The sequence below is a fragment of the Anabrus simplex genome, chromosome 8 (assembly GCF_040414725.1).
Source record: "Anabrus simplex isolate iqAnaSimp1 chromosome 8, ASM4041472v1, whole genome shotgun sequence".
Classification (NCBI taxonomy): domain Eukaryota; kingdom Metazoa; phylum Arthropoda; class Insecta; order Orthoptera; family Tettigoniidae; genus Anabrus; species Anabrus simplex.
Genome location: NC_090272.1, coordinates 123,506,548 through 123,521,553, shown reverse-complemented (window position 1 = coordinate 123,521,553; position 15,006 = coordinate 123,506,548). Strand labels below are relative to the sequence as shown.

The following is a 15,006-nucleotide window of genomic DNA, read 5'->3' as shown; positions in this document are numbered from 1 at the left end:
CAGGATGGGGTGCTTCAATAGGTGCCTAGAGCATAAAATTCATTGTATCTCTCTTACGGTTGGTTTTACACTAAAATAGCTGATAGTGAATTTTTGTTTTATACTTTTTTCCCCAATACATTGAAAAATAAATTTTTGTTTTACGAGGAAGTACAACCGGGTGAGTTGGCCGTGCAGTTAGGGGTGCACGGCTGCGAGCTTGCATCCGGGAGATAGTGGGTTCGAATCCCACTGTCGGCAGCCTTGAAGATGGTTTTCTGTGCTTTCCCATTTTCACACCAGCCAAATGCTGGGGCTGTACCTTAATTAAGGCCACGACCGCTTCCTTCCAACCCCTAGGCCTTTTCTGTCCCATCAACTTCGTAAGACCTATCTGTGTCGGTGCAACGTAAAGCAAATAGCAAGAAGAAGAAGAAGAAGTACAACTAGGTAATAATCCTCTCTGAACAAATAAAGTGGAAAAGAAATTTAAAATTTTAAAAAGATTATTTATTCAACAAAAGAATTGTGAAATGAATTACAAAATAAAACAAAAATTATTGTATCGAGCCAAAAAGGTCACTAACATATCAAAAGGGAACTCAGTTCCCTGAGTAACAGAACGCTTGAAATTTACATACACTTGATTAATCCACTGTCACACATAAAATGGAGACGAGATCAGCAGCAGTCACGTCATTGGCTAGTATATGTTCGAGTGTCTCCTGCAGACCAAAGCTCCATCTTAGGCCACAGCGATCGGCACACTCTGTGAAGATGTGGGCCAGAGTGAAGTCGGCACTACAAAAACACACTGAGGGGTCTTTCCTCTTTAGTAGATTAGAGTGAGTAGATCGACCGTGACCTATCCTCAGTCTTCACAATACTATGGCCTCTATCCGTGTAGCCCAGAAAGAGGACCACCACAAGGTAGTTAAAGAGCCGGTAAATAACTCTATAAACTGTAGAGAGAGTTGGATTGCAGATCATCTCAGCAATGATTTAAATGCTTTGTATATCTGTCAGTGTTTTTTAAATATTAACCTGATACATGGCTTTCTTTTATACTGGAAGGAAGTGCTCTTATCAAAATCAGCAATAATGCAGAAAAAAATTATATATATGAGACTGCGAAGGGCCACAGAGAGTAAGGAAGCGAGTGGAGAGGCCTGCCCACTTATGTACCTCAGAATGAAGGGTGGACAAAAATGTAATCATGCACATGCTATGTGATTGTTCTGCCAACAATGGGTACTACAGCTAGTTAATAATAAAGGCACAAACAAGTGTCAAATCAAGTCATTTTAAGAGAGAGGAATATGAAAAGGAACACTCAATAGGATGAACAAGTCATCGTTAGTAATGAAAACGAACAAACAAGTGTTAAACGTGGAGACTGCCCTGCTCTTTTTGTGTTTGTTCTTGTCGCCTCTTTCTGTTCGGTACAATTAGGTTAAGCCAGTTGTTTATTGCTAAAATAGTATATCAGATCAAATTATTTACAATTTAAGATCTTCATTATTGTCATACAGAAAAATAGCACAAGATTTAAAATATCAAAAACTTTATTTTCTACCCCTTTTCAAGTCATACATAAAAGGATAGGAACTCATAATAGGATAAACACAACGATAGGTCAGTATGTGAAGAGGGAGGAACAGAAAAAGCAGACAAAGTTAAACATGGAAACACACAAATATAGCCATGCCAGATTTCTAAAACCAAAAAGGAGGACATTTTGTCTTTTCTGATTGCTGATACTTCAAGGTTAGTAGCAGTTACTCTACTACAGTATGCAGCAAAATAAACAACCCTGAAATTATTGCTCATCAGCTGTCCATGTTTCCCTAGCAACAAAGTATTTATTTATTGTATAAAATAGTGTGATGTATTGTGAATTCAGAATTGTGTTAATTTCTGCAATTATAGTTCTCACAATAGAGGTGTTTATTATGAAATATTATTTCCAGTCATACGGAATGGGCGTCAGGATGGGCCGAGTTTGTTTCATGTCAAGGAACAATATGAGGAGCGGTTTAATAATGTTATTGGCTTTACGTCCCACTAACTACTTTTTATGGTTTCTGGGGACGCCGAGGTGCCGGAATGCTGTCCCGCAGGAGTTCTTTTTCGTGCCAGTAAATCTACCAAAATGAGGCTGACATATTTGAGCAGCTTCAAATACCACTGGACTGGGCCAGGATCGAACCTGCCAAGTTGGGATCAGAAGCGCCTCAACCGTCTGAGCCACTCAGCCCAGCAGAAGCAATTTAATAATGAGGCACAAATAACAGAACAGTTTTAGATGTAGTTGACAAGTTCTGTCATACAGGATCAATCTTATGTAAACACAACCGGGTGCCCAAGAACCGCCACCACAAACTAGAATCATGGACAACATCTCCAACAGGTATTACGTGTCTGGTCATGAATTATTGGGTCCATATTTCATTGAGGATGCTACACAAAATCAAAAAAACAGTGGATCGGGCAGTCTACAGAGACTTCATTATTACCTCATTTGTGCGGCGTTTGAGCTGTTTTTGTCGCACCAGAAACTACGCCTCCAATGGCAATGGATGCAGAAAGATGGAGCTACAGCCCACCCCGTATGGGAGTCACTTACCCTTCTGCAATGACACTTTGGACATCACCTAATATCCCATGGAACTCCATTCCTGTACCCTCCCTGCTCTCCAGATGCCTACATATGAGGCACATTGACACAATCAGTTTTCAAAATAGATATTTGCCGCAAACAGCATATTGTATCAAATACAGTTTTCAAGAAAAAGAAATGAAAACTGACGAGGGATGGAAAAAATGTAGTGGTGACATATATACAAAACCATTTATTCTAGAACCACCATACCTCTGAAGGGCTTCATTGTATTCCCCTGCAACATGTTGCACCCATTGCCAGATGTGTAGAAAGGACAGCATGCCGGTAACACCGAACATTTGTTTCGCAAAGCAGTAGCCAAGATAACTCCTGAAAACTGAAAAACTCCTTGCCTTTGAAGTGGGAGAATTCTATTGGAAAAGTGGTGCATTAATGGATGAAAATAATGAAGGCATAGGCTTAAATGAATCAACGAACCATCATGCTCTTCATCAGAAGAAGACACAATGGAATTAGGATACTGGAATAAGAAGGCATGTTTGTTGTTTTGCCTTTAACCTTTCATTGATCCATGATGTGCGTTCTTGTACTTTACAGTAGCAGTTCACCGAAATATTTTGTTATTTTTATATATGCTATACAGTATTATATTTAACTTCTGTGGCTTTTAGAGATGGTTGGGTGTCAGAATTTTGCCCTGGAGGAGTTCTAAACGCATCTGAAATCACGCTCTCTCACTTTTTTTTTGCTGGGCTCACTCATTCTCTCTCTGCTGTTTTAATGTACCTCAATTCAGCAACAAGAAAAGCACTCTAAGAATAAAAATTTGGAACAATCTAATGTGTATTTTTAATATTAAGAATAGAACATTTTTATTGTCTATCTTACATATGTCATTGATCCACAAGGACTGTTCTGACAATTTATCCTCAAGATTTAATCTATCAGCCAAAGGACTTAAAAATGAAATAATGTTTTGCACTCAAGATACACCTTGTAAAATCATTCCAATGTTACAAATCAATTTAATCTTAAATGCATGTTTACTTTAGATTTAATAGTGTTCTATAGTGGCACATTTGACTGTTTGTTTTTATGACTAATCTATTACCAAAGACTTAACTGATAATCATGTGCATACCAAGATATGTCTACATGGAAAGAACATTTTAACATTATTTTTATATCTAATATTAATATGTATGTATATCTTTGTACTTTGGCTTTGTTCCACATTTGCATGGCTGAAGATGTCTCCAAAGAGGAGATGAAACATGTCCCATTAACTTTATTGTAATTCTTAATGGAATAAACAATTTATAGTATTGCAAAGGTGGAATTTTTCTCAAAACATTCCAAAATTCTATTACACTTCTGCTAAGCCTTCGCAACACCACAAACGATGCCTGTACATGTAGACAAGACCTGAAGACACAGGAAGGGATCAAACAGACTTCATTACACTTAGGCAGAGATTCAGAAACCAGGTGTTGGATTGCAAGACCTTCCCAGGAGCAGACGTGGACTCTGACCACAATGTGATGGTCATGAAATGTCATATGAAGTTGAAGAAATTGAAGAAAGAAAAGAATGCAAGAAGATGGGACCTAGATAACTTTAAAGGAAAGTGTGTGAGGGATTGCTTCAAGGAAAATGTTCTACAAGGACTAAATGAAAAGGGTGAAGGAAACACAATAGATGAAGAGTGGGCAGTCGTGAAGAATGAGATCAGAAGAAAAGTTAGGAAAAAAGGTAAGATGAAGTAAGAATCAGAGGATAACTTGGGTGATATTAGACAAAACTGATGAATGGCAAAAATACAAGAATGCTAAAAATGAGAGGGCAGAAAAGAAAACAGGTGATTAAAGAATGAAGTAGATTAAAATTTACTGAGGAAACTGGAGAGCAGAGAAAAAACCTATTCCACCACTAGTTTGTCCGGAGTAAATATCCCACGAGATAGCAGAGATCTGAACCCTGTTATAATTTCTAGATGGCAGCACCAACTGCTCACTTACTAAACATTATTAGGTATTAACTAATTAAAAGTCTGTTCTCGACCAGGAAATGAAACACCATGAAGAGATGTTTATCTGCCTTGCAACACAGTTTCCCTAAGTGCATGACAAAGTTTGTGGGCATACCACCTTATCAGAAGCTGAAAATGCATCTTCACTCAAAACTTTGAAGTCCATGCACAATTTGCTCCTTGTCAGTTCGATGTAAGGTTTCTCATAGTAAGTACTGCAACCCATATGTCTTCAGCCAGAAGCTGAGGCTCCTCTAAAGCAGGAAAATGGCCACCACGAGGCATGTTTGTAAATCTCACGAGGTTGGGAAACCTCTCCATGAGAATGGATTTGGAGAAGTATACAAGCTCATTAGGGAACACGGCACATGCTGTGGGTACAGGCACTGGAACGCTGCAAAGAGAATAAGATGTTAACAAGAAGAAAAATCTAATGAATTAAAACAGTTAACAATATACCAAACAACAGTTTCATACTACTTGGCAAAATACATGCTTCAACACATCAAAGTGACTGGTCTTATGGAAGGAGCTTGGAGCACCATTCCTTCTTTATTTGTGAATGTATGTGTGCATTCCTAACTCCACCATTCAGCAAGTCTCCAAAACTGCCCTGAAAGGATCAGTCTCCATCTAGTATGATCAGTTATATGAATACTTTTAAAATTATTTTTAGAAGTGTTTTTATGGTTCTCCTGCTTTGTACTCTTTTTAATATGTCAATAATTTTCTAAATTGTCTTGTAGTTCAGATTGAGTTTTTAAAATTTGTTTTATGACTTTTGCATGTATATTGTTCTGGCATTCATAACCACAGTGCAATTATCTTTATAGATTTACAGATTTCATTTTTAACATTAAAAAAAATTCAATTAACATTGTATCCTTTACATACAATTTTGTAAGCTTTGTCAATCCTGGAAATTTTGTTATACAAGCAAGCAAGAAACTAAAATTATATATAACTCAATTACAATATTTACTTATTGTACAGCAAACCATGCAATACTAGCAAGATACCCGTGCTTCGCTACGGTATTATACTGAAATTTATAATTGAATGCTTATTGTTTTATATATAATCTGCCAAAATTTGCGATCTGATTGGTTTTTTGAGAGAATCCGCCAAAATTTGCGATCTGACTCATTTTCTAATAGATTACAGCAAGTTTCCTCCCATTTTTTAATCTTTCTTTCCAGCAATCGATTTCGTACTTCCCGGGCTAGGTCCAGGTATTCCACCCGGTCAGTCGGGTCCCTAAAGCTTTGCAATTTTTCCTATAAGCATTTTTAATATGGACCAAATCCTTCAGGAGATCCGGCGTGGTGTCATCTTGGGTGCCTTGACGGTACTGAACCTGCGGCCGGACTGCATTCTTAGTCATTACCCGTCCAGGAACCGTTTCCAGCGCGGTCGGCACATTTGACGACAGTCCAGAACATTATTATTATTATTATTATTATTATTATTATTATTATTATAGATGTTCTGGACCCCACAGCAAGATTCAAGACCGCTACTTGGCGGTAAATTACATCTGCTGCCATTGTCATTGTTGACAATGTGACCAGCAGGCAAGTGTGCGGGATTTCTGGCGATACGAATGACATACTTCCGTGCATTATTGACCTTATTATAGAGATGAACAATTTTGGTCAATCTCATTCCTATCGTTTATTTCAAATGTGTTTAAATTTTTATTCATATGCCAGGAGAATCTACTGTAATCTAAGAACGTTCTCCGAAGGAAAAGATGGTTGTTGAAAACAAACCCAGGAAAGATAAAAAAAAAGATGGGTTTATGCTCAGAATAAGTACATCAAAAATATACAGCCTGTTTCCAGTCATTCGACAGGGTCAGGAATGGAATGAATAAAACCCCATCTAGCAGCGACAATAGGAATTGTGCCGGCTGCCGAAGCACTCCTCTGGGGCAATGATCGATGAATGACAAATGAAATGAAATATTGGACAGTGTTGCTGGAATGATGACAGGAAAAACCAAAGTATCCGGAGAAAAACCTGTTCCGCCTCCGTTTTGTCCAGCACGAATGTCACATGGAGTGACCGGGATTTGAACCACGGAACCCAGCTGTGAGAGGCCGGCGCGCTGCCGCCTGAGCAACGGAGGGTCCTTATAAGTACATTATGAACAGTAAAATAAATTGGTCTCACCTCCTTTTACACCCCACCGCCGTTATGTTTATTTTACCCCCCCCCCAAAAAAAAAAAATTAAATGAAGGCATGTTTCTTTATGTTAAAAGGAGATTCCAAACCCCAATGTTCACGTCTATTACCTTCAGTTTTGAGATATAAGTATCCACATAAAAATAATTAACTTTTTTTCACTTCCTTTCACACTCCCCCACCCCCCAAGTGAATTTTCCGGCAAAAAATACTTGTTTCTCTAATAGTAAAGGATCTTCTACCTAGCAATTATCATGACTCTAACTTCTTCAGTTTTTGATTTATGTGTCCTCATGAAAGGAATTCAACTCCTTTTCACTCACGCCCCCAAGATGGTTTCCAAATATCACATTTCATGTCTGTAACATCTTCATTTTTGAGATATCAGTAGCCTAATTAAAAGAATTCAACACCATTTTCAGTCACTTTTACCCCCCACCCTCCACCCAAGTGGTATTTCCAAAAACTAAAAATACATGTTTCTTGATTTTTAATAGAGATAAAAAATACCATTTTTCACTTCTGTAACATCTTAAGTTTTTTGAGATATACTGTAGAAATTCTCATTTTAAAATTTCACCCCTTCTTAGTTCCCCTTAAGTGGAGTTTCCAAAAACAAATCACCTATGTTTCTTTACATTTACAGGAGATTCCAAATACCCACATTTTACCTCTGTAACATTTTACATTTCTCAGATATTCTGTAGAAATAGTCTTTTAAAAAATTCACCCCAATTTGTCACTCCTGTTTAACCGCCATTAATTGGATTTTCCAAAAACAAAAAAATACGTGTTTCTTTATTTTTAAAGGAGATCCCATATACAAACTTTCAGTTCTGTAATATCTTCAGTTTCTGAGATATATGTATCCTCATTAAAGGCATTCAACCGATTATTCACCCTTTTACACCCCTCCTATTGGGATTTACACTAAACAAAACAATACGTGTTTCTTTATTTTTAAAGGAGATTCTAAATACCAATTTTTACATCTGTAAACTTTTGAAGTTTTGAGATATAGATACACTCATTTTAAAATTTCACCCCCTTAGCGACGGAATATTAAAAAATCTTCTCTTAGCGAGCACCTACATCTTAATATAAATGTATCCCCAAAGTTTCATTTCTTTATGTCCAGTAGTTTTGGCTCGGCGATGATGAATCAGTCACTCAGGACAAGTTATTTTATACATATAGATAGTACCTTTTCTATACATACACTGCATGAGTAAATCAAATAAAAGACAGAAAATATTCTACAAAGATGTTTTAACATTTTCCACACAACTTATGAATAACATATCCTGAGTCCACCCAGTTTTCACTTCCATACAGCAAAGTTGGTTTGAAAACAGACCCATGTAAAAATAGTTTCGCCTGAGAGCTGACACGAAAGGACCAAGAATGATAGCTGGGCACAAACATGTACGTACAATAGCAGGAGAGAACTCAGAATAAGGAGATAAAAACTTAAGTTAGGAATAAACATGATACACTGTATGCTGCTCACAAAAAAAGTATCAAAGTTTTGGTCCGCTGTAATACTTCGTGTGCTTTTATTTTGCAGACATAGATTATACAGAACCTGAACATGTTTCTTTATTTGTGCAGAAACCAAAAATGAACAAAATATACACACACGTTTACGCTTGATTGCCCCAAACAGACACAGTGGTCCAAAACTGAAAGGCACAGCTCTTCAATGCAATTGAAAACAAACTGAAACTGAAACTCACATTTAACACTTTTCAGAATTCTGTGTTCCCACCTCTGGCTCGTAGCATAGCAGTAAGCCAGTTTCGCATGCTTCTGATAAGCATCCAGATTGCATCCTGTGGGATGGCTCTCCATTCTTCCAATAATGCTGCCGTTAGCTCTTGGAGTGTGCGGGGTTGCTTTGGGTGATTCTGGATATGCCTACCAAGTTGATCCCATAGATGCTCGATACAATTGAGGTCAGGGCTACATGCGGACCAGTCCATTACTTGAATTCTAGCAGCTGCAAGGAAGTCCCTGGTGGTCCTAGCAGAATGTGCAATGACTCCATCATGCACTAACACGAAATGTTGCCCGATATTGTCTGAGATGGGCAGTACATGGTTCTCCAGAACCTTATCAATGTAGTGCACAGCTGTCAAAAGCCCCTGAATGACTACGAGGTCACTTTTATGATTCAAAGAAATTCCTCCCCAGACAATCTCTGATCCGCCACAGTAAGCAGATGTTTCCTGCACGTTGCAAGGTAAATTTCTTTCTCCTTGACGTCGCCAGACTAGAATATGACCATCTACTCAGAAAGCTGGAATCTGGATTCATCAGCAAAGAATACTAGAGTCCAGTGTCAGAGCTGCCAGTTGACATCCTGTTGTGCAAACTGCACTGAGCTGCTTTGCCACATAATGCTGCATGCGTCCTTCCTGCAAAAGGGTTATTGCACGCATGAACTGTTCTGATGGTAAATGCCTTCCCATGTCTTGTGCTCTAACCTGCCTACGCTGCTTACCAATACGACAGCTCACACAGCACTGACAGACCATGTTGTACATCACGAATCACTCCTGTTTGGGGTGCGGTCACAAAGATAACTGCTACGACTGGAAGGTTATGTACTTGACTTCAACATTCTACCACATTAATGTCACCAAGGGATAAACAAACAACCCTCTAGAGCACCCTGGATGTGAAACAGCATGTGTACTCTAGTTCATACCAAATTTGTGATAAGATTTTTTTGTGAGCAGTGTATGAAGCTGTATGTATAATCTAGCTTCAGTGGTGAAGTCATGTGAGGTGGATAGAGGAGGATAGGTTATCTAGGAGAATAATGGACTTTGTCATGGAGGGGGTAAGAGAAGCAGAGGGAAACCACAGCAACAATGGTTTTCAACCATTTGAAGATGAGAGATGTGGAACTAAATGAGGCTAATGAGCTTCTTATAGAGGTGCTTACTTGATTCACACAGGTTTGCAGACTGAAAAATGAAAGAACAATCTATAATGAAGATAGATATATGGATATATAAGTTATATGTATGTATTTTTCATATAAATTCTAATAATGTTTAAAATCATAACACTCATGTAAAAGACTAAATTTATGTACATGTAACTTACCATTTCAAGTTTGAAAAGAGCACTAAAAAAATTTACAGCAGTTAAGATTCTTTAAATATTTTAATACCTAGAGATATCATGACTGCATAACATTTTAGCTGCAGAGAATTCAAGAATGTTTTTGCATATTTAGAATTAACCATCTGCTATTTTAGAAAAGTTTCATCTCCTCTTTAGGGGCTGGCTAGCCGAGGTAGTAAGGATGTGCTTCAGTTCACCCAGAAGGACATGGGTTCAATTCCCTGCCAGGAAGTCAAAAAATTTAAGAATTGAGATTTCCACTTCTGGTGCAGCACAAGGCCCTGGGGTTCACTCAGCCTACACCATAAATAAGCAACAAGTTATTTCCTGGAGGAAAAGGCAGCTAGGCATAGAGCTAACCACTCAATCTCACTTAGTGCTGAGGTACCATAAAGCGGAAGCCTTTATCTTCCGCACTTCCAAGGGTCTTCATGGCCTGTACGGATATGGCTTGGCTTGGCTTTGCTTTTCTTCTTCTCTTTTACGCGTTCATATTTGATTTTCTCTTCAGCATAACCTGCAGATAGCAAATGTGATTTAAATTTGAGATTAAGGAGTTATTAATTCATTAAAGTTACTTCTTTTACATCCCACTAACTTCTTTTGCATGCTGGTAAATCTACTGACCCAAAACTATGTCCACAAGGGTGAAGCATTAATGGGAACATGTGTTTATTCAGAGATTCTGTATCTGTTATTAACACACTAAGTGATTCTGATTATCAAATATCTCCAGATTAGCCAGGATCAAACCTGCCAACTTGTGTCCAGAAAGGCAGTCTTCTACTTCCTCAGCCGCTCAGTTGAGAAGTTATTCTAAGATGCTTTATGTTAAAAATCAATGACTCCTAATGAATATCAGAGAAATGCTATGGCTGTTGTGTTAGAACACGAGTTATTGGCATCTTTTGGAGACACTGATTTATTTTTCTCTTCAGAAATTTCATTATGGTCCATCTTCTTCATTGTTCCCACCAATGTTTGGGCATACTATTTCAGATCTCTCTTGAGGTTGCCATTATACAAGTTCATCATGTTCCTTGACCCCACTATTATTGTGCACTCTGTTTCACATTGGTGTTATTGGTCTTAAGATTTCCATTATGTATCTACATTTCTTTTCTCAAGATGCATATCACTGAGATGTGTTCTAAATGTGATAAAATTGTAAAAAAACATGAAGCCACACAATGGTATAGTAACTAGGAGTGATGATTTCATGAGAGATATTTGAAAGGAGATTTTTGAAACTTCAATAATAGTCCTATAAAAATTTTGTCCAGAAAGTAGCATACAAACTTGGTGTGCAAAGTGGGTTCGAACCCCACTGTTCACAGCCCTAAAGATGGTTTTCTGTGGTTTCCCATTTTCATACCAGGCAAAGGCTGGGGCTGTACCTTCATTAAGGTAATGGCTGCTTCCTTCGCACTCCTACGCCTTTCCTATCCCATCGTCACCATAAGACCTAGTTGTGTTGGTGCTATGTAAAGCAAATTGTAAAATTTATACATACATTATCATTATAGACTGTTATGCCTTTCAGCGTTCAGTCTGCAAGCCTCTGTGAATTTACTAAACGTCACCACAATCCTCGATTTGCAACTAGTGTTGTGGCCTCATTTAGTTCTATACCTCTTATCTTTAAATCGTTAGAAACCGAGTCTAACCATCGTCGTCTTGGTCTCCCACTACTTCTCTTACCCGCCATAACAGAGTCCATTATTCTCCTAGGTAACCTATCCTCCTCCATTCGCCTCACATGACCCCACCACTGAAGCTGGTTTATGCGTACAGCTTCATCCATCGAGTTCATTCCTAAATTACCCTTTATCTCCTCATTATGAGTACCCTCCTGCCATTGTTCCCACCTGTTTGTACCAACAATCATTCTTGCTACCTTCATGTCTGTTACTTCTAACTTATGAATAAGATATCCTGAGTCCACCCAGCTTTCGCTCCCGTAAAGCAACGTTGGTCTGAAAACAGACCGATGTAAAGATAGTTTCGTCTGGGAGCTGACTTCCTTCTTACAGAATACTGCTGATCGCAACTGCGAGCTCACTGCATTAGCTTTACTACACCTTGATTCAATCTCACTTACTATACTACCATCCTGGGAGAACACACAACCTAAATACTTGAAATTATCGACCTGTTCTAGCTTTGTATCACCAATCTGACATTCAATTCTGTTGAATTTCTTACCTACTGACATCAATTTAGTCTTCGAGAGGCTAATTTTCATACCATACTCATTGCACCTATTTTCAAGTTCCAAGATATTAGACTGCAGGCTTTCGGCACAGTCTGCCATTAAAACCAAGTCGTCAGCATAGGCCAAACTGCTTACTACATTTCCACCTAACTGAATCCCTCCCTGCCATTTTATACCTTTAAGCAGATGATCCATGTAAACTACGAACAGCAAAGGTGAAAGATTACAGCCTTGTCTAACTCCTGTAAGTACCCTGAACCAAGAACTCATTCTACCATCAATTCTCACTGAAGCCCAATTGTCAACATAAATGCCTTTGATTGATTTTAATAATCTACTTTTAATTCCATAGTCCCCCAGTATGGCGAACATCTTTTCCCTCGGTACCCTGTCATATGCTTTCTCTATATCTACGAAACATAAACACAGCTGCCTATTCCTCTCGTAGCATTTTTCAATTACCTGGCGCATACTGAAAATCTGATCCTGACAGCCTCTCTGTGGTCTGAAACCACACTGGTTTTCATCCAATTTCCTCTCAATGACTGATCGCACCCTCCCTTCCAAGATGCCAGTGAATACTTTGCCTGGTATACTAATCAATGAGATACCTCGATAATTGTTGCAATCCTTCCTGTTCCCTTGCTTATAGATAGGTGCAATTACTGCTTTTGTCCAATCTGAAGGTACCTTACCAACACTCCACGCTAATTTTACTACTCTATGAAGCCATTTCATCCCTGCCTTCCCACTATACTTCACCAATTCAGGTCTAATTTCATCTATTCCTGCTGCCTTATGACAATGGAGTTTATTTACTATCCTTTCCACTTCCTCAAGCATAATTTCACCAACATCATTTTCCTCCTACTCATGAGCTTGGCTGTTTGCAACACCACCATGATGATTTCCTTTTACATTGAGAAGATGTTCAAAATATTCCCTCCACCTCTCCAGTGATTCCCTGGGATCTATTATGAGTTCACCTGAATTAGGCTACTCAAAACACTGTTCATTTCCTTTTTCCCTCCCTTCCTAAGATTCTTTATTACTGTCCAGAAAGGTTTCCCTGCTGCTTGACCTAGCCTTTCCAGGTTACAGTGAAACCTCGATTCTCCGTTTTCCGAGGGACCATGAAAATAAAACGTACAATACGGGAAAACGGAAAATCCGGGAATGAATGAAAACCATCAACAATTTGGCTAAACATCACAAAAATGAAATATGTATAATTATAATCTTACAAAAACTCCTAAACCAAACTACAGCCCCAGTGGGACTTTCTGCCAAGCGACCGCTGCTCAGCCCGAAGGCCTGCAGATTACGAGGTGCGCATGGTCAGTGCGAAGAATCCTCTCGGCCGATATTCCTGCCTTTGTAGATCGGGGTCGCCATCTCACCATTAGATAGCTCCACAATTAAAGGTAATCACATAGGCTGAGTGGACCTGGAACCAGACTTACATCCAGGTAAAATTGCCTGACCTGGTCGCAATCGAACCCGGGCCCTCTGGGTGAGAGGCGGGCATGTTAGACCGCGAAAGTGCATTAATTACCGGTACGCGAGTTCAAAATCTCGATACTTTATATTCAATTTTACAGGAGAATCTTCGTCATTTTCCCGTGAAAACGTCTTTCAGTTCAGCAACTTTGATTACGCTAGCCAAACTCTTCGATAAATCTAACAACGCCAAGCCAAACGACAATCGACCAAAAGTAGTTTTTAATACTCTCATCTAATAAAATAAAGCACATTAGATACAAAAGCACCCAAAATGATGGCGAAATCCGTTCATTTCTTAATCTTTCATTGTAATTTGGTCTCCGGTATACTGTTCGTAGTCAGTTTCTGGAAATCTCGTACCGCGCAAATTAGGCCTACATCGACTTTTAAAGGTTATGTTGAACTCGAAAACATGGTTTCGAATGTATGTATCGATTCTTAAAAGTTCTCGAATGCATTGAATTCAATTATGCGCGTCACAAATCCAATCAAATTGGAAAGATAAAAGAAATATCAAAACTTCAGAAATTACGGTTTTCGTGACCTTGAGGTCATCTGGAAAGCGCGCTCACTGCTCATGTCAGTACGAGTTTGAAATGATACCAACCATTTAAAATGTAACGTGCGCAAATAAAACGACTGCGGTTTTTGGTATTTTAACACGAAAACGTAAAATTACCAGTCTTACATTAGAACCTAAACAGTAATAGGCAATCCCAAGACCTCCCATGGCTTTCTTTTTTAAAAATGTAAGGTGCAACGTCCGTTTTGGTCTCGCTAACATAATTATGGACGATAATATCAAAACTACTGAATTTGTGTTAAGAAGGAGCAGTTTCGATTCCTGCCTGAAAGCCCAGTTACTCTGCAGTGCCCTGAGCAAAGTGCCGAAAACCTCTTCGGCAGTACGATCGAAAAAATGTCAAAATATAAACATCTAACCCTGGACATAATATGGACGTTTTATAAGTGCGAACATTTGACGAAACTCGTTCTGTCTTCAAGCAGAGCTGTCGAAATGCGCCGTGTCTCCTTGCAATTGTTGTGGCCACTCTCTGCTTTATGATTTTCCGAGATTCTCTAAACAATACCACCCGAATGCGATGCTAAGATGGTCCCTTATGCAAGTTCACCGCCGACTGCTTTTCCAGTACCGGTACAGTAGGCCCTACTTGCTTTAATTATCGCAGTGATCCATAAATATTCCATAGCTGTCCTTTCGTGAGATACAGTTTATTAAAAAACGATTGATAGAGGATTTAGCATTGATGGGACTGGAATTTCTGGACGGTTGATCCGGGAAATCGTTTCTTCGAGGAACGGATAATGCGGGA

The 15,006-nt window shown here is 38.8% G+C and overlaps 1 protein-coding gene across 6 annotated transcripts in view; it reads right to left on the bottom strand.

The window, feature by feature from the left end:
• Positions 1 to 1,145: 1,145 nt before the first annotated feature.
• The window catches only part of LOC136879335 (juvenile hormone epoxide hydrolase 2), an 81,563-nt gene continuing 67,702 nt past the window's right edge, over positions 1,146 to 15,006 (bottom strand). For all 6 annotated transcript variants that reach the window (XM_068228833.1, XM_068228831.1, XM_067153151.2 and 3 more), the window contains one exon: positions 1,146 to 5,025. In XM_068228833.1, coding sequence (XP_068084934.1) covers positions 4,815 to 5,025 — 211 coding nt within the window. In that variant the 3' untranslated portion in view covers positions 1,146 to 4,814. The remainder of the gene's footprint in view (positions 5,026 to 15,006) is intronic.